The 22,404-nt window shown below is 42.2% G+C and overlaps 1 protein-coding gene across 1 annotated transcript in view; it reads left to right on the top strand.

The window, feature by feature from the left end:
* The window catches only part of LOC126109795 (probable cytochrome P450 304a1), a 60,832-nt gene that overhangs the window by 6,552 nt on the left and 31,876 nt on the right, over window positions 1–22,404 (top strand). Inside the window, exons 2-4 of the mRNA XM_049914852.1 lie at window positions 5,826–6,074; window positions 14,500–14,663; window positions 19,382–19,675. Coding sequence (XP_049770809.1) covers window positions 5,826–6,074; window positions 14,500–14,663; window positions 19,382–19,675 — 707 coding nt within the window. The remainder of the gene's footprint in view (window positions 1–5,825; window positions 6,075–14,499; window positions 14,664–19,381; window positions 19,676–22,404) is intronic.

Raw genomic sequence — 22,404 nt, 5'->3', positions numbered from 1 at the left:
TCGTGAAGTCTAAGCCTCGAGTACTTCGTTCTTTCAACGTGATGTCTACATTGCAAGTTTTACATTTCACGTATTGAGAAATAACAGAGAAACCGGCAAGAACGTTTATAAAACTATAGCCCAATCCGTAATGCACTTCAGAATCCTTGTCACTGTCTTCCAATTTCGTAGCGGAGGCGATGAGTCAATCTGAACTTCTCACAGCCTCATACGTATTCTTCGGACGCTTTGATAACATACTGCTTCGATTTCGCGTCGGATGCGATGTTTTCGTACCTTTTCTGCCCTAGTACACTCACTCACCACTCATTCTTACTTGAAAGACAACACCGTATACTCTAAGATCACAAATAAACTATCATTAGAAAATAATGCACACAAATATCAAGATTCGAAAAGAAAGAGGTTCTTTTTTATTTCTTTTTCTTTTTTTTACACGTACCGACGGTGGCTGACGCCAAATTAACGTATTATATTTTTGAAATGCTTCTACTATGCCCATATACTACAGGGGCTGTCGAGTTGGCACAGGTCGATCGTTTTGGGTTATCCGAGGCGCTAGAGATGCAGCTTGGATTTCCATAAAGCAATTTTTTTTCAGGGACTAGAATTTATGCTTATATTTTAGTTCAACGCGTCTTGTAAGCCAATAAAGAAATTGCTTTCTTGAAAGTAGTGGTCTTACCCGTTAAGGACGTCGAAATAAATTATTAAATATAGAAATTGGAATTTCTTCTGCGTTGATTAGTTACAATTTACGACTCGTAAACACTGTTAATTAAAATGAAAAATAATATCTTGTTTATCAGTATGGCCGAAACGCAGATTTACTGTCAAGTAGGAACCAATTCCGTGTTTCATGAATCATGAGTGGCACAGTTCATAATGACAGCAAATGACGTAGAAGATTAGTTAAGCAGAATAGATCATGTCTCTTTCGTGAGCAAAATTTTATTTCAGAAAAACAAAAATTTCACTTAATTACATCAAAAATAACGGTAAAAGCAAACTCACTTTCTTAATGATTACATATGTTATTCATACGTAGACACTTTAGTTTTCAGTGTCGAAATTGTCATGGTACATCTTGTTTATCACCTCTGAGAAGGGACTCTATTACCATCGTTCATGTGCAACATCTGAAAGTCGGTAATGTCGTCCCCTTTTGGCTGTGATTATACTTTCTACCGTTTTGTGCCGCGATTATGCCTCAATTGCTTTAAAATTTGATAAAGTAATACGGCATACTTACTACAAAAATGTTATTACATTTTCGTTGCATTTTTGATGTTTCACGCGGTACTCATAGCTGGCCAGCAACCGGTACTAACTGTTCTTTTACGTTTCCGACTATGGTGTCTTGTCCGGAAGAAATGTCACAGAAACAGGCTGTAAGATGGACATCAATAAAAGTGAGACAGTGGTGATGGAGTGTAGACAAATTCAGCCAGGTAATGCTGGACAACTTAGATTAGGAAAAGAGACGTTAAAAGCGGTACACGAGTTTTGCTATCTGAGAGGCAAATAAAGCGGCAGCTACATGAATAAAGAGAATACCGAATGTTCACAGAAATTACCAAAGGAAGTTTACTTCTGGCAAAGAGAAGCGTGATAACATCGTAAATGCAATTCAAGTGCCCGAAAGTATTTTCTGAAGCTATTTGCGTAGGGTATTGCCGTGTATGGGAATGAAATATGGGCTATAAACAACACAGACAAGGTGGGAAAGACGGCATTTGAAATGTGGTACTTCAGACAACAGATTTTTCCGCCGCAACTTGACTATAAGAAGTACTACTTTGGTTTGTTCAGACCTCACACGTCAGGGAACATACAGTTCGGTAATACTTGTTTGGTAGATAACAATTAGCTTACATCTTCTCAGTGCCACTTTGGCTATGTGTGTTCCACGTTAATCTATAGTAACACTTGCCTAAAACGTAAAACAGACAAAACGTATTTAGAAATTCACCTATGCAGTACAAAAAATTTGTCCACTAGATATGACTTAGATGTGATTTTAAAACCGTTTACCATTGTCTGTCATCACCTAAAATCCACGACGGAGGCGGTCAACTAATATTTACGGCTGCATACGTTTGCTCTATTCTTCGCAAGACAAGGATTAAGATGTGGACTGTGAAGGCGGTTTATCTTTATGTACTCTGCCTTGTTTTTGAAGAATGCCTGATTCTTCACAAAACACATCATACGAGATTAAATGTCTGGTGGGGCTTTTGTTTTTCTCCCTTAGATTTTTTTGGACAGTAACCTATATGAAGGTTGAGAGCAACAACAGACAGGTTCCCTATGGCCTACGTTTGGACAATGAATACTGCATGGCTAATTGCATACTGCTACATACAGTCACCCCGAGTGATATTAAAGATTGGAAGTGCACACAGTAAACCAATTACCCATTCGTTTCACCACCAAAATCATCAATTAGATGGATATAATTAATGTGTGGCTTCCAACTCAAGTTATCTCAAAACAGGAATTCTGAGCAGTCAACTTTGCATACTTTCTTTCCTAATTTGTGTGTTGTTATTGTTGCTGATGCATCCTGCCTAGAAGAGATGTGGATGAACTGAGCTTCTTTCAAGTTAAGTGATGTGCCATCAGGAAGAATAATGTAGAGTTTTTCGGTATACTTTAATAACATTTTAACTTTTACCAGCGCTTTCACCAAGAGCACAATGACAGTGGGAGATATTTACTTCATGGATATAAGTCTGTCAACTTTGATGTACATGCTGGTGAATAGAAAGCAACATATAGTGAGCTGACAGACTTTTATTCATAACATGTATTTCATTTATTCTTTCTTCTGTGGTTACATCCTTATTGGATACGTTATGATGCATGATTCACCAGTAAATAGCATTGTTTTTCGTTTACTGCTGTAACATCGAATGTCACATGTGTATACAACAATAATATTAAACCTTGTGCAACACCAGTAGAAATATGCGAAATATCAATGAGAGATCTAACAAGATACTTCGCTTTGAATCTTGCATTTTCACATATAGTCTACCATTTATAAGAACATTCTTTATCGAAAAGTTTTGAGAAAGAAGTAGGTGAATCAGGTCAGTAATAACTAATATCTGTCCTAAACCCTTACTTAAAGAGTGGCATGTTTTAGTCTATTTGTGAAGTTTTCTTAAGACAGGGATTCTTCATATGTGTGGTTGAGTACAAAACACTTCCTGCCTCAAACTGGATGAAATGCGGTTTTGTTAACAACATCTTCGTCTACAAGAATATTGATTATAACGGTTTCCTCTTACACAGTTCTAGTGGTGAATATTAGAAGCGAGAATTTAAGAGTTCAATTTTTTATATCTGAGTTACCAAAATAAATATCACCACAAAATATTATTTCCTGTCTTGTTGTCTGACTGATACAACGACAGGATTTGTATTTTTCAGAAAGCTTCTAAATTCCAAATGTCGTAATTATAAGTGTGCTTTTTGGCAGTATGTGTTTATATGCCCACACTTTAGTATTTTCAATTTCTGAACTAGTTGTGTAGTTCTGAATTTAGGAATGTTTCTCACATACATGACAGATCCTCCTTACGTAATATTCATTCTGCAGTGGGAGCTGCTAACTGATAATCCTCAAGTTTTAACATTGCTGCTGCTGCATTTAACTGGTGTTCAGAAATGGTTAGTACACAGACTACTTCTGCAATAGTAAATTTGTTGAATGATACTAAATAAAGTCTTCAGTTTGTATTTCTCTGTAGTTTTCAGAACTTAATAATTTTAATTTTTTTCAATATTGTCCTTCAGAATGCGAAAGTTAATCTACATGAGCCCCTTCCACATTAGTTGATAAGTAGAAGTAAATTAGCGTAAGTGTTTCGAGTATATTTCAAAGTCACCTCAGTCCCATGTAACAATATTGTCTAAAATAGGTGTGCCTTGTGATTCTGTTATTGGAGCACTGCATGTCTTAACAAAGACCTCTACGATTTTTACCCTCCACGCTGCCTTCCAACGTTAAATTTGTGATCTCTTGATGCTCAGAACATGTCCTACCAACCGGTCCCTTCTTCTTGTCAAGTTGTGCCACAAACTCCTTTCCAATTCTATTCAGTACCTCCTCATTAGTTATGTGATCTACCCATCTAATCTTCAGCATTCTTCTGTAGCACCATATTTCGAAAGCTTCTATTCTCTTCTTGTCCAAACTAGTTATCGTCCATGTTTCACTTCCATACATGGCTACACTCCATACAAATACTTTCAGAAACGACTTCCTGACACTTAAATCTATACTCGATGTTAACAAATTTCTTTTCTTCAGAAACGCTTTCCTTGCCATTGCCAGTCTACATTTTATATCCTCTCTACTTCGACCATCATCAGTGATTTTGCTCCCCAAATAGCAAAAAGTCCTTTACTACTTTAAGTGTCTCATTTCCTAATCTAATTCCCTCAGCATTACCCGACTTAATTCGACTACATTCCATTATCCTCGTTTTGCTTTTGTTGATGTTCATCTTATATCCTCCTTTCAAGACACTGTCCATTCCGTTCAACTGCTCTTCCAAGTCCTTTGCTGTCTCTGACAGAATTACAATATCATCGGCGAACCTCAAAGTTTTTATTTCTTCTCCATGGATTTCAATATCTACTCCGAATTTTTCTTCTGTTTCCTTTACTGCTTGCTCAATATACAGATTGAATAACGTCGGGGAGAGGCTACAACCCTATCTCACTCCCTTCCCAACCGCTGCTTCCCTTTCATGTCCCTCGACTCTTATAACTTCCATTTGGTTTCTGTACAAGTTGTAAATAGCCTTTCGCTCCCTGTATTTTACCCCTGCCACCTTTAGAATTGGAAAGAGAGTATTCCATTCAACATTGTCAAAAGCTTAAGACTTGAATAATAGTCAAATTTGTTTCGTTTCATTTAAATTTGGAGCATCCATAGCGGCTATTTTCGCGAAGGTGTTGTACATCTGCGCTGTTTCAGTTTTTTCTGTGTTACTGATACCCTGCCATTAATTACTATTATTTTAAATGCATGTGCCCCCTATTTTTAATGATTTTGCAACTCCACATGTCATTAATTCGTAAATAATGAAAAGACTGCTAAGCAGTAGCAAATAAGACATCACAAAAGAAACACTGATATGAAAGTCTGTAAGAAGTATCAGGTAGACATCAGACAGGAAATTGCATTAAATTTCTTGGTCACTCTGAAATTTATCACATTATCTTGACGCTGATGTTCGCTGTTTTCGGCATATTGTTTATCTATAATATACGAAGCATACCACAATGTTATGTAGGGTCATTATATGTAACTTCCACTATGAAAACATCTCCCAAAGATCACTGTTTAGTTTAAAAAATAAGTAAACGCTGTTTTGATAATGAAGTGTCTCAATGTGTAATAATTAGCAGAAATTCCTGGAGGTGCCACTCATTGGAGCATCCATCCAGCCATCCTTTATGCCAGTCCCATCTGTCACACAAGAATACTTCGGGGCAGTCCATCTTAGAGATATGTTGTGAGGTATTGGAGCCATTTCATTGGCCTATAATAATTGTGTGTCTTGACTGCAGTTTATATTAATAAATGCCACTTGTTGATCCATAAGACATTGTGTCCACTTGCTGATCCATAAGACATTGTGTCCATATTTGATCCTTTTAAAATGGTGTCACACCAAAATGCATTAGATCTAACAAAGCCTATAAAAACTGTGGTGAAGACAAAAATGTTATTATAGTACATCCATATGGGTGTCTACAGTATTCTGATACACATATGTGGTAATACATGGTATCCAACCTTGCAGGGCCCCCTAGAATACCAATATGGGGCACCTACATCCAGCTGTTGCTAGAGAACTACAAGTTTCCATATAAAGTGATGCACGCCTTCACGCGCCGCTACAAGTCCAAACTGGTGGGCTTCTACTTTGGACCTCTGCCTGTGGTGGTCATCAGCGACTACGAGGCCGCCAAGGAGGCCTTGAACAACCCCGCTCTGCAGGGCCGGGTATCCAACATCGCCATCAAGCACAGGATGCCACACAAGGAACTTGGTAAGTGCATATTTAACTCACAGTACCTTCTCTGCTACGTAATAGTATTCTTGAGTAATTCGTCTAATAGGATACCGTTCACAGGGCACTATCTGTTACAATGTGTGGTTGTAAAAATTATCTGTACAGGGCAATAAAACCTTGTAGAACTTCCTAATATTGCTTGGCATTATGAAGTATGAATCTGTCGGGGCAGTTTGAAGTACTGTTACCACAGGGTTCTTTCTTCAGACCACAGCTTTTATTGATAGAACTTTAAAAATATGTTCTTTACATTCAAATGATCTTAAAATATCTCTTATCTGCAAATGATGCAAGTATCATTGTTAAACATATGAAGTATAATGGAAATGAGTTTAAAGGGTGCAATGTTATTCTTCTATCAAGGAGAAATATTTCTCCATTAGGAATAGTCCCTAGTTAAAGAGGCATGCATTGTACAGCACCATGATGAAGCTGGACTGTAGGCTTGCTGATGCACTCAAGTACAAGAGCATAGCAAACATTGGAGATGGAGAAGTAAACTCGCCCGCAGTGATGTTTGCTATGACGCCTGTCCAATACCTAGAGTAGTTATGGAGTTGTAGGAGCTCTGGGATCTTTGAGGCCATTTGTTAATGCCAAAAAGACGTAGGTTGCTACCTGAAAGGTGTTACTTTTCATTTTCCAAAGTAAGTTTTGTGGTTACTGCGTGATGTGTGAAAAAATTTGTGTGTGCTACCTGACGACAGTGAAGTGAAGTATGAATAAAATTCTTGTAAGTTGTAATAAAAACAAAGTTGCAAGTCTGAGACTATACTAAGAAGTAATGAGCATTCAAGTCTCAATTTGTCGCTGTATCAGATGAACGCACAACTCTCGTACATTAATAAGATACATCCAACCATGAAATCAGAAATATAAAAACAAGTAATAATTAGTTGAACCAGGTAAGATAAATGAAACAGTACTATTTAGTTTCTACTATCTCATTATCTAGAGGTTTTTTATCATTACATATTTCAGTATGGCATATATGGATACAAATGCATACATGAATCTCTCAGACAGAACACAGCAAAATGGACATCTTGTTAGACATCGATTCTTCTTGCATATTCACACCTGAACTAACATTCAGGCCGAAGAGCAGCACTTTAAATTGACAGCTTCTAATTGTATAAATAAAAGCTGTATTTTCCTTGATTCCTCAGATAGAGTGATCTGCAAGTAGGAGGAACTGAGATCTCTGTTTGTTAGAAATTTAACACCATGGGATTTTCAGATCTCTTCTTCTAAATGTTCTGGTATAGACAAAACGGGGACAACGACTTTTATGCTAGGTGTGAAATCTAAAATAAGTCTAACATTTCCTACTAGTTTCGCCGTTGAAAGTGTCAGGCTGAGAAAAAGGGCTCCTGTATGGTTCGATTATATTCCAGTTCAGCTTTTTGTGAATTTCGTTGGTGACAGCTGGCGTTTTTTCCCAGGAAATGGAGAAAGACTTGTGACAGTAAGCCATGTGTAGGATGGTATCAAGGTGGTAGTCATAATTTAAGATGGCTGTGACTTTTTCTTCAAAACATTTCAATCACTAATCCTTGTTAGATTAGACTGCTGATTCATGCTCAAATGTGTACAATTGTTTACTGTATCCTTAATGTCCTTCTTAATGCAAGAAATGACAAGTAAGTCAGTCTCCTATTTATTCATACAGTCACTCTCACTACTGATAAAATTTACTTTTATCTCACAGTAAAATTTATGACAGTTAACATCAATTTTTAACAAATCTACAGTTACTTCAACATCGAATGTAAAGTGGTAATTGCCAGAAGAAAGGTCGATCTCTGCATCCCTTTCCAAGGGAATTCCATGTCTAATATACAGTCCACCATTAAACAGTCAACAGCAGGGAATGTGAGGTCCGTCGCTACATTTCCCATTTATGAGGCCAGCAGACATGCAATTTTGTGTTATGAGATCTGGTGCCTTGCAGCTTCCAGAATCTTGCCGTTACTGAAAGATGAAGATAGTACTTTTGCGTTTTCACATGCTCTTTCGAACAGATCAGTGGAGACCACGATAAAAGCAGGGCCTTTACTGAGAATTATAATGACCAGAATATTGCCCACACAGGAACTAATTTCCAGTTGAGACACTGTGTAATGTTGATCGTTACGATCATTTACAACATAGTAAAGTTTATCTCTAATATCAATCCCATTATTATAATATTTAAGTGAAATGGTCTGTCACAGCCCCTACAACACTACACAACTGCCATCTTGGGCATAATCATAATGACAATAATTATTGTACAATAAAACTGCCTAAATATACGAAGCTAAAGAGAGCAACTTCGTAGCAAACAGTATAGCATAGGGCTAAGTAAAACTTCTCCAACTTTCGTTCAGGTGCCACCACCTAAAGATTTCTTCTCTTGGCACACAATCTTTTACTTTGTCAGACCTGTATGTAGTACGATTGGACATCATCCCCTCAGCACATTGAAATGTATTTTTCATGAAACCGAAAGTACAACAGTGGTAATCAGAAATTATTTCACATAATTGCAATTATATTTGAATTTAGCACTCAGTTACATGGCAACTTATTTTCTACAGCACATACTGCTGTTGGGCACCAATTGTAATTAACTGTTCTACCTGACCTTAATACATTGAAGTATAAATAAATTCATTGTAATTCAGAATAAAAGTAATCCTTGGAAAGAGTCAGGAAGTTGCAGTCTCATAAACATGCTTAAAAGGAATAAGTGTTGCGTGTCTTGATTTGTTGCAGCATCAGACAGGCATGTAAACACCATACATTATAATAAAACTTCGAACTCCCAACCATAAAGTCAAAAAGATAAAAAGTAATAATAGTTAACTGAAGCACGTAAGATAAATGGAAAAATATTATTAATTATTTTAGTAGTCCACAATCTGGCTTATGTATTATAATATGATGTATGTGGACACTAATACGTATGTGTGTTCTTACTAGTTCTCTCAGAGAGAACAGCAAAATGGAGACCTTATTAGGCATGGATTTTCCTTTTATAATTTACGTAATGGTGTGAGCGAAAAAAAGAATGATATAGATTCAAGACTCACACAGAAAGTATCTATGGATTTTTATTATAATCGCAGCAGAGATTACTACCAATGCAGATTAAAAGATCCTACTCACTTGATATTCCATCTGGAAGATAGCTACACTCCTGGAAATTGAAATAAGAACACCGTGAATTCATTGTCCCAGTAAGGGGAAACTTTATTGACACATTCCTGGGGTCAGATACATCACATGATCACACTGACAGAACCACAGGAACATAGACACAGGCAACAGAGCATGCACAATGTCGGCACTACTACAGTGTATATCCACCATTCGCAGCAATGCAGGCTGCTATTCTCCCATGGAGACGATCGTAGAGATGCCGGATGTAGTCCTGTGGAACGGCTCGCCATGCCATTTCCACCTGGCGCCTCAGTTAAACCAGCGTTCGTGCTGGACGTGCAGACCGCGTGAGACGACGCTTCATCCAGTCCCAAACATGCTCAATGGGGGACAGATCCGGAGATCTTGCTGGCCAGGGTAGTTGACTTACACCTTCTAGAGCACGTTGGGTGGCACGGGATACATGCGGACGTGCATTGTCCTGCTGGAACAGCAAGTTCCCTTGCCGGTCTAGGAATGGTAGAACGATGGGTTCGATGACGGTTTGGATGTACCGTGCACTATTCAGTGTCCCCTCGACGATCACCAGTGGTGTACGGCCAGTGTAGGAGATCGCTCCCCACACCGTGATGCCGGGTGTTGGCCCTGTGTGCCTCGGTCGTATGCAGTCCTGATTGTGGCGCTCACCTGCACGGCGCCAAACACGCATACGACCATCGTTGGCACCAAGGCAGAAGCGACTCTCATCGCTGAAGACGACACGTCTCCATTCGTCCCTCCATTCACGCCTGTCGCGACACCACTGGAGGCGGGCTGCACGATGTTGGGGCGTGAGCGGAAGACGGCCTAACGGTGTGCGGGACCGTAGCCCAGCTTCATGGAGACGGTTGCGAATGGTCCTCGCCGATACCCCAGGAGCAACAGTGTCCCTAATTTGCTGGGAAGTGGCGGTGCGGTCCCCTACGGCACTGCGTAGGATCCTACGGTCTTGGCGTGCATCCGTGCGTCGCTGCGGTCCGGTCCCAGGTCGACGGGCACGTGCACCTTCCGCCGACCACTGGCGACAACATCGATGTACTGTGGAGACCTCACGCCCCACGTGTTGAGCAATTCGGCGGTACGTCCACCCGGCCTCCCGCATGCCCACTATACGCCCTCGCTCAAAGTCCGTCAACTGCACATACGGTTCACGTCCACGCTGTCGCGGCATACTACCAGTGTTAAAGACTGCGATGGAGCTCCGTATGCCACGGCAAACTGGCTGACACTGACGGCGGCGGTGCACAAATGCTGCGCAGCTAGCGCCATTCGACGGCCAACACCGCGGTTCCTGGTGTGTCCGCTGTGCCGTGCGTGTGATCATTGCTTGTACAGCCCTCTCGCAGTGTCCGGAGCAAGTATGGTGGGTCTGACACACCGGTGTCAATGTGTTCTTTTTTCCATTTCCAGGAGTGTATAATTTATGTCTGTGAAGATCGTATCTGTTCTTTCGGACATGTCCATAAGAACAGATACCATTGGTGACCATGCAGCTCGTTAGAATGAAATTACAATTAAATGAATACCCTTAGCTGCATACGGGCGTTGATATAAGTCAACGGGGACTGTTGAAAATATGTGCCCCGACCGGTACTCGAACCTAGGATCTCCTGCTTACATGGCAACGCTCTATCCATCCTTTTTTTATCTCATTTTGTTCTACATTGTTCTTTGAATTTGTTGGAGGCGAACGTCCGATGAGACCTATTGAGGTTCTTCATTGATCCGTTCACTCAGTCTTTTTTGTTACAGAGGGCAGCTATCCCTCTGACCGAACACACTGAGCTATCCATCTGAGCCACCGAAGACACAGAGGATAGTGCGACTGCAGCGACTTATCTCTGACACGCCTCCCGTGAGATCCACATTCGCAACTTATTGTCCCACACTATATTCATAGTGACCCTGCCCATCGTACTCATTACTAGCGGCATTACCGCCGATTCCCGTAAGAGTTCGGACACTGCATCCGCACAGAAGAAGATGGTGAAATGGCCGGTGAGCCTTAGATATATATATAAGTTGCGAATGTGGGTCTCACGGGAGGCGTACCAGAGATAATTTCCTGTAGTCACACTATCCTCTGTGTTTTCGGTCCTTTCAAACTTTTCCTTCCTTCATCCTGATTACTCACTTAATCCCTACATCTCTTCCCACACACTGCACTCATCATCCAACCCACATGTTCGTGTACTACACTGCACTTTTTACTTCTTACTCTTTTTATTTTTTATTTTTTTTTTTATTTTTTTTTTTTTTTTTTTTTTTTTTTAGAAACGTCCATAAGACAAAACTCCTATTGGCATTTCTCTACCTTCTACTCCTCTACAGTGCTAGGTCTTTCGAGGTGAATTTCTTGACATAGCTATCTTTCAAATAGAATATCAAGTGTGTAGGATCTCTTAATCTGCAGTGGCAGTAGTCCCTGCTGAGATTATAATAAAAATCCATAGATACTTTCCATGTGAGTCTTGAATCTATGTCGTTCTTTTCTGTGTTCTCGGTGGCTCAGATGGACAGAGAGTCTGCCATTAGGAGATCCCGGGTAGAGTGCCGGTCGGGGAACACATTTTCAACAGTCCCTGTTGACTTATATCAACACCTGTATGCAGCTAAGGGTATTCATTTCATTGTAAAATATAATTTGTTGTTACTTATTTGTAGTGAACCATAGATCACTCATTGCTGTTAATATCTGCGAAATCGTGTTTTCTGTTCAGATGTTTAGGATATTATTCAAGTATTTAGAATAAGCGCCAAAATAATAAGAGGGGGAGTTGGAAAATAAGTTTCCCGTGACGAATGTGGGCAGAGTTGTGTGATATGGGCGAAAGATGATATGGCGTTTAGCCTCGAACAGCTCGTGCGTTACCATGAATCTGGCAATGACCTTCTGTTTCGGATTATGGCGTTGGATGAAATGTGTGTCCGCCGCTCGTGGTCTCGCGGTAGCGTTCTCGCTTCCCGAGCACGGGGTCCCGGGTTCGATTCCCGGCGGGGTCAGGGATTTTCACCTGCCTCGAGATGACTGGGTGTTTGTGTTGTCCTCATCATTTCATCATCATCCAGGAAAATGGCGAAATTGGACTGAGCAAAGATTGGGTAATTGTACGGGCGCTGATACCCACGCAGTTGAGCGCCCCACAAACCAAACATCATCATCATCATGAAATGTGGGTTCACCACTACACGCCCGATTCGAAGGCCACACCCATGGTTCAAATGGCTCTGAGCACTTAACATCTGAGGTCACCAGTCCCCTAGAACTTAGAACTACTTAAACCTAACTAACCTAAGGACATCACACAAGATCCATGCCCGAGGCAGGATTCAAACCTGCGACCTTAGCAGCCGCGCGGTTCCAGACTGTAGCGCCTAGAACCGCTCGGCCACAGCCGCCGGCTGCATCTATGGAATGGAAACATCCGTCATCACCTGTCCGAAAGGAGTTCAAAAGCACTCCGTCTGCAGATGCTACTCGCCGTTTTCTGGGACGCCAAAGGAGCTTTGCTGCTGGACTTTCTGGAGGATGCAACTATCAATGCTGCGGGGTACTGTGCCACTCTGTCGAAACGAAAGAGGAGATTCGAAAAAAGCGGCCTGGCCTCAGATCTGGCGTTCTGCTGTTGGATGACAATGCGAGACCACACACGGCGACGTCTACGGACAACCATATAGCAAATCTTGAGTGGGAGCACCTACACCATCCGCCTTACAGTCCACACCTCGCACCAACTCACTTCCATCAGTTTCCTGCTTTGAAGAAGACTCTGGGCGGAAGCCGCTTTGGCAGCAGTGCTGACGTCAAACAAGCCGTTCAACGCTTCTTCCGTATGCAGCGCCCTGATTTTTTCCTGGAAGGCTTTTTGAAGCTTATAAAGCGGTATGACAAATGTCTCACTGTACTCGGTAATTATGTAGAAGAACAAAGATACGTCTTATCTTTAATGTCTCATTCTCTTTTCTTTCCTTTCACACACAAGACCACAGTCGACAGGGCAAACTTATTTTCCAACTCCCCCACGTATTTATGTAGTGTTGCACAGTACTGTCGTTCTATGCTGTTGCGAAGGGATACTGTAAAGGTAGCTTGTATTATTGTCTTACACGTCAGCCAGATTATACAGGGTTATTACAAATGATTGAAGCGATTTCACAGCGCTACAATAACTTTATTATTTGAGATATTTTCACAATGCTTTGCACACACATACAAAAACTCAAAAAGTTTTTTTAGGCATTCACAAATGTTCGATATGTGCCCCTTTAGTGATTCGGCAGACATCAAGCCGATAATCAAGTTCCTCCCACACTCGGCGCAGCATGTCCCCATCAATGAGTTCGAAAGCATCGTTGATGCGAGCTCGCAGTTCTGGCACGTTTCTTGGTACAGGAGGTTTAAACACTGAATCTTTCACATAACCCCACCGAAAGAAATCGCATGGGGTTAAGTCGGGAGAGCGTGGAGACCATGACATGAATTGCTGATCATGATCTCCACCACGACCGATCCATCGGTTTTCCAATCTCCTGTTTAAGAAATGCCGAACATCATGATGGAAGTGCGGTGGGGCACCATCCCGTTGGAAGATGAAGTCGGCGCTGTCGGTCTCCAGTTGTGCCATGAGCCAATTTTCCGCGGGCTACGCGTGAAACTTGCCCGCACGCGTTCAACCGTTTCTTCGCTCACTGCAGGCCGACCCGTTGATTTCCCCTAACAGAGGCATTCAGAAGCTTTAAACTGCGCATACCATCGCCGAATGGAGGTAGCAGTTGGTGGATCTTTGTTGAACTTCGTCCTGAAGTGTCGTTGCACTGTTATGACTGACTCATGTGAGTGCATTTCAAGCACGACATACGCTTTCTCGGCTCCTGTCGCCATTTTGTCTCACTGCGCTCTCGAGCGCTCTGACGGCAGAAACCTGAAGTGCGGCTTCAGCCGAACAAAACTTTATGAGTTTTTCTACGTATCTGTAGTGTGTCGTGACCATATGTCAATGAATGGAGCTACAGTGAATTTATGAAATCGCTTCAATCATTTGTAATAGCCCTGTATTGTAGTGCAGGTCTTCATAATGGTCCTAATTTATTCAAAGCTCTTCAATTAAATTTTAATCGTAACTAAATAACCAACATACTTTAATTGTTTCATTTTTTGCATCGCATGCTACAAGATCTGGTGTGGATTCTGAGTGCCGGGCTCTCCACTGTGCAGGCATCAACTTCCTGGAGGGCGAGGAGGCGATGGAGCAGCGCCGCTTCATGCTGAGGTACCTGCGAGACTTCGGCTTCGGGCGGCGATCCGACCGGCTGGAAGCGGAGATCGAGTCCGAGATGAGGGAGCTGGTGGAGCTCATCCGCTGTGGCACCGGGGACAAGGTGGCTGTCCTACTCGTCCTGCCTCACTGCAAGGCACACACTGTAGGGGTAAAAACGATCTGGCCCCAGGGGAGAAAGTACAGGGAAAACGCACATCAACTGTTCTAGGATAATAGCCCAGGAATGACCACACAATAGTTATCTTTATTACTGGTTCGAATGGCCTGGGAGATGAGGATAATAGATTAAACAAGGTAGGAGTTGGGTTGTTCGGAGGACGAGACCAAACAGCGAGTTCTTCGGTCTCATCAGATTGGGAAAGGATGCGGAAGAAAGTCGGACGTGCCCTTTCAAAGGAACCATCCTGGCATTTACTTGGAGCGATTTAGGGAAGTCATGGATAACCTAAATGAGGATGGCCGGGAGCGGGATTGAACCGTCGTCTTCCTAAATGAGAGTCCAGTGTGGTAACCACTGCACCACATCGCTCGGTATAGAAGTGGACTCAGGAGGTGGGAACGGTCTGACGTGGAAAGAACTAGAAATGGTATTGTACAAGTTGAAAGGAGGAAAAGCATTGGGTATGGAAGTATTAAATGTCGAAATGGTGAAGATGGCAGGGGAGTTTGGGAAACAGTGGCTGTACTGTTGTTGATAATTCTTCTGTGTTATATGGCCGTGGTCCACGGAATTCTTCTATTCCTAACGTTTCGTCCAATACTACGTTGGACATCCTCAGAGGTATGACTGGTCCTGCTGAGTCGGCAGGACTCAGTAGGACCAGTCATACCTCTGAGGATGTCCAACGTAGTATTGGACGAAACGTTAGGAATAGAAGAATTCCATGGACCACGGCCATATAACCCAGAAGAATTATCAACAACAGTACCATCCGGTCGTGAAAGCCTTCATTGTATGAGTGGCTGTACTGTAGGATGTATTTTGGAATCAGAAGAAGACTTCGCAAGATTATAAGAGGACACTAATTGACTGTGTATCCAAGATAAGGAGCAGGAGGGTTTGTAGAAACTACAGGGGGGGCACATTGATACCACATTGTACCAAGGTATGTGAAAAGATCCTGGAGAGCAGAATCCGAACAAGGGTCAAGAATAAATTGAGAAAGGAACAGCATGGTTTCAGATCTGGGAGGTCAACTGTCGACCTCATATCTGCAGTGAGACAGCTTCAGGAGCACCACTATGAATTTGGGGCAGACTTCATGATGGCCTTTCTCGGTATAGAAAAGTCATTTGATAATGTCTGTAGAAGAAAGCACTAGAAAAGAAGAGAGTGGAAAGAGAGACAACAAGCAGAGCGGAGGAGGAGTACTGTGTAGGTCTGAGTTGTGTGAAAGTGGCAAATGAAAGGATGGGTTGGTTCCAGCAAAGGAGTTCTGTGGAATAGGGCAATGAATTGTCACGTCTACTCTTCATTGTGATCTTGAATGAGATAATGACTGAGATGGCAGGAAAAAATTGAAAACAGTAGGTGAATCAAATGATGACTAGACGAGCTGCGAAAATAAGGAGGAGGAGATTCAGGAACAGCAGAATGCTTGGGAGCGAACTGTGGATATTGGATGAAATTTAATGTAAATAAATGGGGAATTACGACGAGAAAGAAAGATAGAAAAAAAATCGAAGGTGAACAACTGAAGAAGACGGAAAGTGTTAAGTACTTGAGAAGTGTGACAGGGAAAATGGAAGAAATGAGAGAGAGATCAGTGATCATGGCAGACTGGGAGAAGCACTCCTGTAAAGCTATGGGAGCTTTGTTTGGAATAAATATACAGAAGTTACTACATCCCAATACTGACTTATGGATCTTGTAATGGTACTTGAATTACGCAACCATTATGGTACCTCACCTGAACCTCTCGATACCAGTAATATTCTACTGTATTTCTGTTAACTACTTAACATATTTCTGAGACAGCATTCAGATTTGATTTCACTTTTGATACATCGGTATGTTTATATTGCAATGATATTATTCTTATGTGTATTCTTTCTTTTGTCACTATGATCTTTGACGAACTTGTAACTCTGATTTTTGGGCGCGTAAGCGATTATTAGTTATTTGTTAAGTTGTTAGAGAGTCGGACCTTGAGAAAGTCAAGTCATGGACGTCATGTTGGAAAGACGCATTTTATAGTTGGCTTATAAAATGTGAGGAAGATGTTTTCTAGTATGTTTTGTATTGTGAAGTGATGTTTTGTGTGATACGTGATATTGCAATAAAAGCAGATAAACGGAAGTGTAACTTAAATTCGGAGTGCTGATTATTTTTTTACATCACAATTGTGCTAACTTTGAAAGGTTTAATCTCCAAGAATGGTTTGAGAAGCGCATCTACAAAACTTTTGAATATAGCAGAATAAAACCTAGGCCTCTTTGCATCTGAGCTTGGAATCATAACCACCTAGATTTTCAACGATTGAGCCATGATTTTACGACGAGACCAGCGTGGGAAACACGAAAAGATGAGTGCCTAGTTTTTTCATTATTACATGAAATGACTGTTAACTGTGCTCTAATGACACCTGCCACATAATATGACTGTTGTTGCCCGATAATGCAGTATTTAGCAGCGTGAACAACACCACAATCGTTATTAAAATTTTGATCTTTGTTGTGGTAGGGTTGTTAGAATCTGAAATAAGCATAATGAAGAAAAGAGATGTAAGAAGATTACGCGGATGCGAAATGAAGTTCCTCAGAAGTAGGACAGCAGTAAAAAGGAGTGATAGGTTGAGGACTGAAGTAGTACGAGAAAAAGTGAAAACAAGAGGATTCTAAAGAAGATACACAAAATGTAGATGTCAAGGTAATGAGCAAGAAGTAAACCAAGGGATACATGGCTTAAAGCAGTGAAGGTGGCTGTTGTGCCGTCGTTACCCAGATCTGCTGGTGGTAGAATGCTGTGGGCAGCTTTCTGGCCTCTCTGTTCTATTGAATGGTTGGGGGAGTTCGTCTGCCAGAGTGAATCTCTGACCTTCCCACATCTGTTGGGAGAGCTTGGTGGTGGCGTCATAGTTCAGACACATCACACAGTGGTGGAGCGGGCTTCGGAAATTAAGCCAGCATTACCTTCAGATAGGAATTTGTTGGAGTGTGGTAAAAATATTCAGGAAATTTTTAGCGGGTTACCAAATATTTCCACAGGTAAAAGCACCACTATCAAAAAAGAAAGATCCAACAAAAAGTGACGGAAAATTCACAAAAACTACCCACTGATTTTGCTTAAATGTGCACGCTGTAGGTTTAGAAAATAAAATAAAACCCTCGCAGTTTTACAAAGTGAAAAGGCCAAGAAGCTATATCAAAATTGTGTACAAATAACATCTTGGGGAGTGTGAGTAGTTGTCAGTTCTTCACTGGGTGTCCAAATGAAAACTGGAAACAGGAAATTTATGTAGTATACCTGCTAAAACATTTAAATTCAGCTACATTTGTCCTTAAATGACTTGTTGACTAGAGATTACTAACTGATTCATTTAATGATGTTCTACAGGGTAATATAGTACGTACATCCACAGTCAGACAGAGCTTTCTTGAGGAAACTATTAGGTAGGGCAATATGTCTAGCAGTGAAGAGCTGCTGGATAGGGCAAGGTAATTAGAAAGTTGCAAATAGAGCAACTGCTGTTCAGTTTAAAGCTGTTCTTTCGTAGGGGTAGATTTCAAAGGTATGAAACCATAATAATTTACTGAGATTACTTGCTGTCATACCTTAACGAAGTACATACACAGGTGAGCAGTTGGGACAAGCTGAACCAGTATGCTGGACCATGGCTAGAATATACTTACCTGCATTTAGTTGGTACCGTTTGGAACATGTGAGCGTGCCTCAAGGAATGACTCGAGGGTTAAACAAATTACTAGTCCATCTGAATATTTTCGCTCCAGAAACCCTAAAACAAAGCAACTGGGAGTCCAGTAGCTATGTGACAGTGGTTTTTTTGGACACAGTTGCCTTTCTAAAGCAACATTCAGATCAGGTTGATTTACTCACTATATATTTACAGTTCACACTTGTAGATTTCCTTAAGAACATGGAGGGGTCAATCTATCACCTAACGCTGCTGTGTACAATGAAACATGGAGGTACAGGCATGTAGCACTGTACAGCAGAAGGGCAGAAAGTGTTGTTGTTGTTGTGGCCTTGGTGCAGCTCTCCATGCTACTCTATCCTGTGCAAGCTTCTTCATCTCCCAGTACCTACTGCAACCTACATGCTTCTGTATCTGTTTAGTGTATTCATCTCTTGGTTTCCCTCTACGATTTTTACCCTCCACGCTGCCCTCCAATACTAAACTGGTGATCCCTTGATGCCTCAGAACATGTCCTACCAACCGATCCCTTCTTCTGGTCAAGTTGTGCCACAAACTTCTCTTCTCTCCAATCCTATTCAATATCTCCTCATTAGTTATATGATCTTCCCATCTAATCTTCAGCACTCTTCTGTAGAACGACATTTCGAAAGCTTCTATTCTCTTCTTGTCCAAACTAGTTGTCGTCCATGTTTCACTTCCATACATGGCTACACTCCATACAAATACTTTCGGAAACGACTCCCTGACACTTAAATCTATACTCGATGTTAACAAATTTCTGTTCTTCAGAAACGCTTTCCTTGCCATTGCCAGTCTACATTTTATATCCTCTCTACTTCGACCATCATCAGTTATTTTGCTCCCCAAATAACAAAACTCCTTTACTACTTTAAGTGTCTCATTTCCTAACCTAATTCCCTAAGTGGTGACGTTTCTACAGGCTGTGATGCAACCGTCTTCGTATGGAGAAGGCTGCCGGCGCGTGCTTCTGCCCGACGCGCTGTTCCCTGGTTTCATCAACGGCTTCATGCCAGTGGTGGCTGGCAGCCGGCTGCCGAGGTCAGCTGATGGGACGTGCCGCCATCTTGGGCTTGCAGGCCTGCAGGCAGCCAGGGCTGGGGACGCCACGGGTGGTTTCCTCACGCTGCACCCCACACTCAGCAGCATCGCCCCCAAGATGTCCGGCTACTGGGACACGGTCGAGTCAGCCGAGAAGATCCTGGGCTACTTCCGCGTGAGTACCGGCGTACCTGTTACTCTGCTCTCTCATAAAGTCCTATTTTTGTACAGTGAATGTAGCAAAACTATATCTAGGGTACATGTGAGAAATTTCTGTACCAAAATGGCCAAATATAGTGTGTCCGTAAAAGGATACTCACTTTCAAAGTGTATTACAATAGTTTAATCTACACTCCTGGAAATGGAAAAAAGAACACATTGACACCGGTGTGTCAGACCCACCATACTTGCTCCGGACACTGCGAGAGGGCTGTACAAGCAATGATCACACGCACGGCACAGCGGACACACCAGGAACCGCGGTGTTGGCCGTCGAATGGCGCTAGCTGCGCAGCATTTGTGCACCGCCGCCGTCAGTGTCAGCCAGTTTGCCGTGGCATACGGAGCTCCATCGCAGTCTTTAACACTGGTAGCATGCCGCGACAGCGTGGACGTGAACCGTATGTGCAGTTGACGGACTTTGAGCGAGGGCGTATAGTGGGCATGCGGGAGGCCGGGTGGACGTACCGCCGAATTGCTCAACACGTGGGGCGTGAAGTCTCCACAGTACATCGATGTTGTCGCCAGTGGTCGGCGGAAGGTGCACGTGCCCGTCGACCTGGGACCGGACCGCAGCGACGCACGGATGCACGCCAAGACCGTAGGATCCTACGCAGTGCAGTAGGGGACCGCACCGCCACTTCCCAGCAAATTAGGGACACTGTTGCTCCTGGGGTATCGGCGAGGACCATTCGCAACCGTCTCCATGAAGCTGGGCTACGGTCCCGCACACCGTTAGGCCGTCTTCCGCTCACGCCCCAACATCGTGCAGCCCGCCTCCAGTGGTGTCGCGACAGGCGTGAATGGAGGGACGAATGGAGACGTGTCGTCTTCAGCGATGAGAGTCGCTTCTGCCTTGGTGCCAATGATGGTCGTATGCGTGTTTGGCGCCGTGCAGGTGAGCGCCACAATCAGGACTGCATACGACCGAGGCACACAGGGCCAACAACCGGCATCATGGTGTGGGGAGCGATCTCCTACACTGGCCGTACACCACTGGTGATCGTCGAGGGGACACTGAATAGTGCACGGTACATCCAAACCGTCATCGAACCCATCGTTCTACCATTCCTAGACGGGCAAGGGAACTTGCTGTTCCAACAGGACAATGCACGTCCGCATGTATCCCGTGCCACCCAACGTGCTCTAGAAGGTGTAAGTCAACTACCCTGGCCAGCAAGATCTCTGGATCTGTCCCCCATTGAGCATGTTTGGGACTGGATGAAGCGTCGTCTCACGCGGTCTGCACGTCCAGCACGAACGCTGGTCCAACTGAGGCGCCAGGTGGAAATGGCATGGCAAGCCGTTCCACAGGACTACATCCAGCATCTCTACGATCGTCTCCATGGGAGAATAGCAGCCTGCATTGCTGCGAAAGGTGGATATACACTGTACTAGTGCCGACATTGTGCATGCTCTGTTGCCTGTGTCTATGTGCCTGTGGTTCTGTCAGTGTGATCATGTGATGTATCTGACCCCAGGAATGTGTCAATAAAGTTTCCCCTTCCTGGGACAATGAATTCACGGTGTTCTTATTTCAATTTCCAGGAGTGTATGTATATAAAAGGCAATGTTCTAACTGACTAACTCACTCACTAACTCATCATTAGCCAGTCCATACCACTAAGGATAGGAACCTGAAATTTGGAAATGGTATGATTTTAAATTGTAGGTATGGTTTAAGAAAGGATAGCTCGAAATTGCACCCCTTAGTGGGTGAAATTGGGGATGGAAGGCTTTTGTGAAAACGCGTTGCTATTAAGGATAGGCCTACGAAAATTGGTATTTGGTTTCTCAGTAATAAATAAAGAACTACATGTTTCATCATTTTTGAAATTTAACTCCTATAGGGGTGAAACAGTTGGTGAATTTCTTTTTGAAAAAAAGTCATTATTAAATAACTACTAAAGTATTTTTAAAGCTACATCGATGAAAAATGATGTTTTACTTCTCACTTAGAAATAAAAGAAATACATGTTTCAGTGGTTTCTCAAATTCAGCCCAAAGTGGCTGAAATAGGGGATGAAATGCTTTATGAAATGTTTCATCAACAAGGTATTTTTGTTTGGCTTCTCAGTTAGAAATAAAAAATACATGTTTGACGGTTTTTGGAAACTGAGCCCCTAACAGGGGTAAAGCAGTGCCAGACTGATTCACTGACTCATCACCGCCCAGTCCGCTTAGGATATGAACTTGAAATTTGGACAGGGTGTGAGTCTTACACTGTAGGCACTGTTTAACAAGCGGTTTCTCGCAATTCTACCCTAAAAAGGGTGAAAATATGTCACTATTAAGCAATTTTGATGCCAGATTAACGAAAATTGGTATCTGGTTATTTGGTCAGAAATAAGGATATGTAGTTCAGCATTTTGGAAATTTAACTGCAATGGAGATGAAATAGTTGGTGACAGCTTTTTGAAAAAAAATATTTGTTAAACAACTATTAAAGCTACATACATGAAAACTTTTACTTCACTACTCATTTAGAAATAAAAAATACGTGTTTCACTGTTTTTTGGAAATTCAAACCATGTGGGGGGTGAAACCGGAGATGAAAGATTTTGTGGAAATATTTCATTATACAAGCATTTTCGAACCTAAGGAAATTTGTACTTGGCTACTCTGTCAGAAGTAAAAAAATAGGCATTTCACTGTTTTCGGAAATTCACTCCTAAGAGGGTGAAA

The sequence above is a fragment of the Schistocerca cancellata genome, chromosome 12 (assembly GCF_023864275.1).
Source record: "Schistocerca cancellata isolate TAMUIC-IGC-003103 chromosome 12, iqSchCanc2.1, whole genome shotgun sequence".
NCBI lineage: Eukaryota > Metazoa > Arthropoda > Insecta > Orthoptera > Acrididae > Schistocerca > Schistocerca cancellata.
Note: the sequence above shows the minus strand (reverse complement) of the source record. Positions and strands in the feature narration are given on the sequence as shown.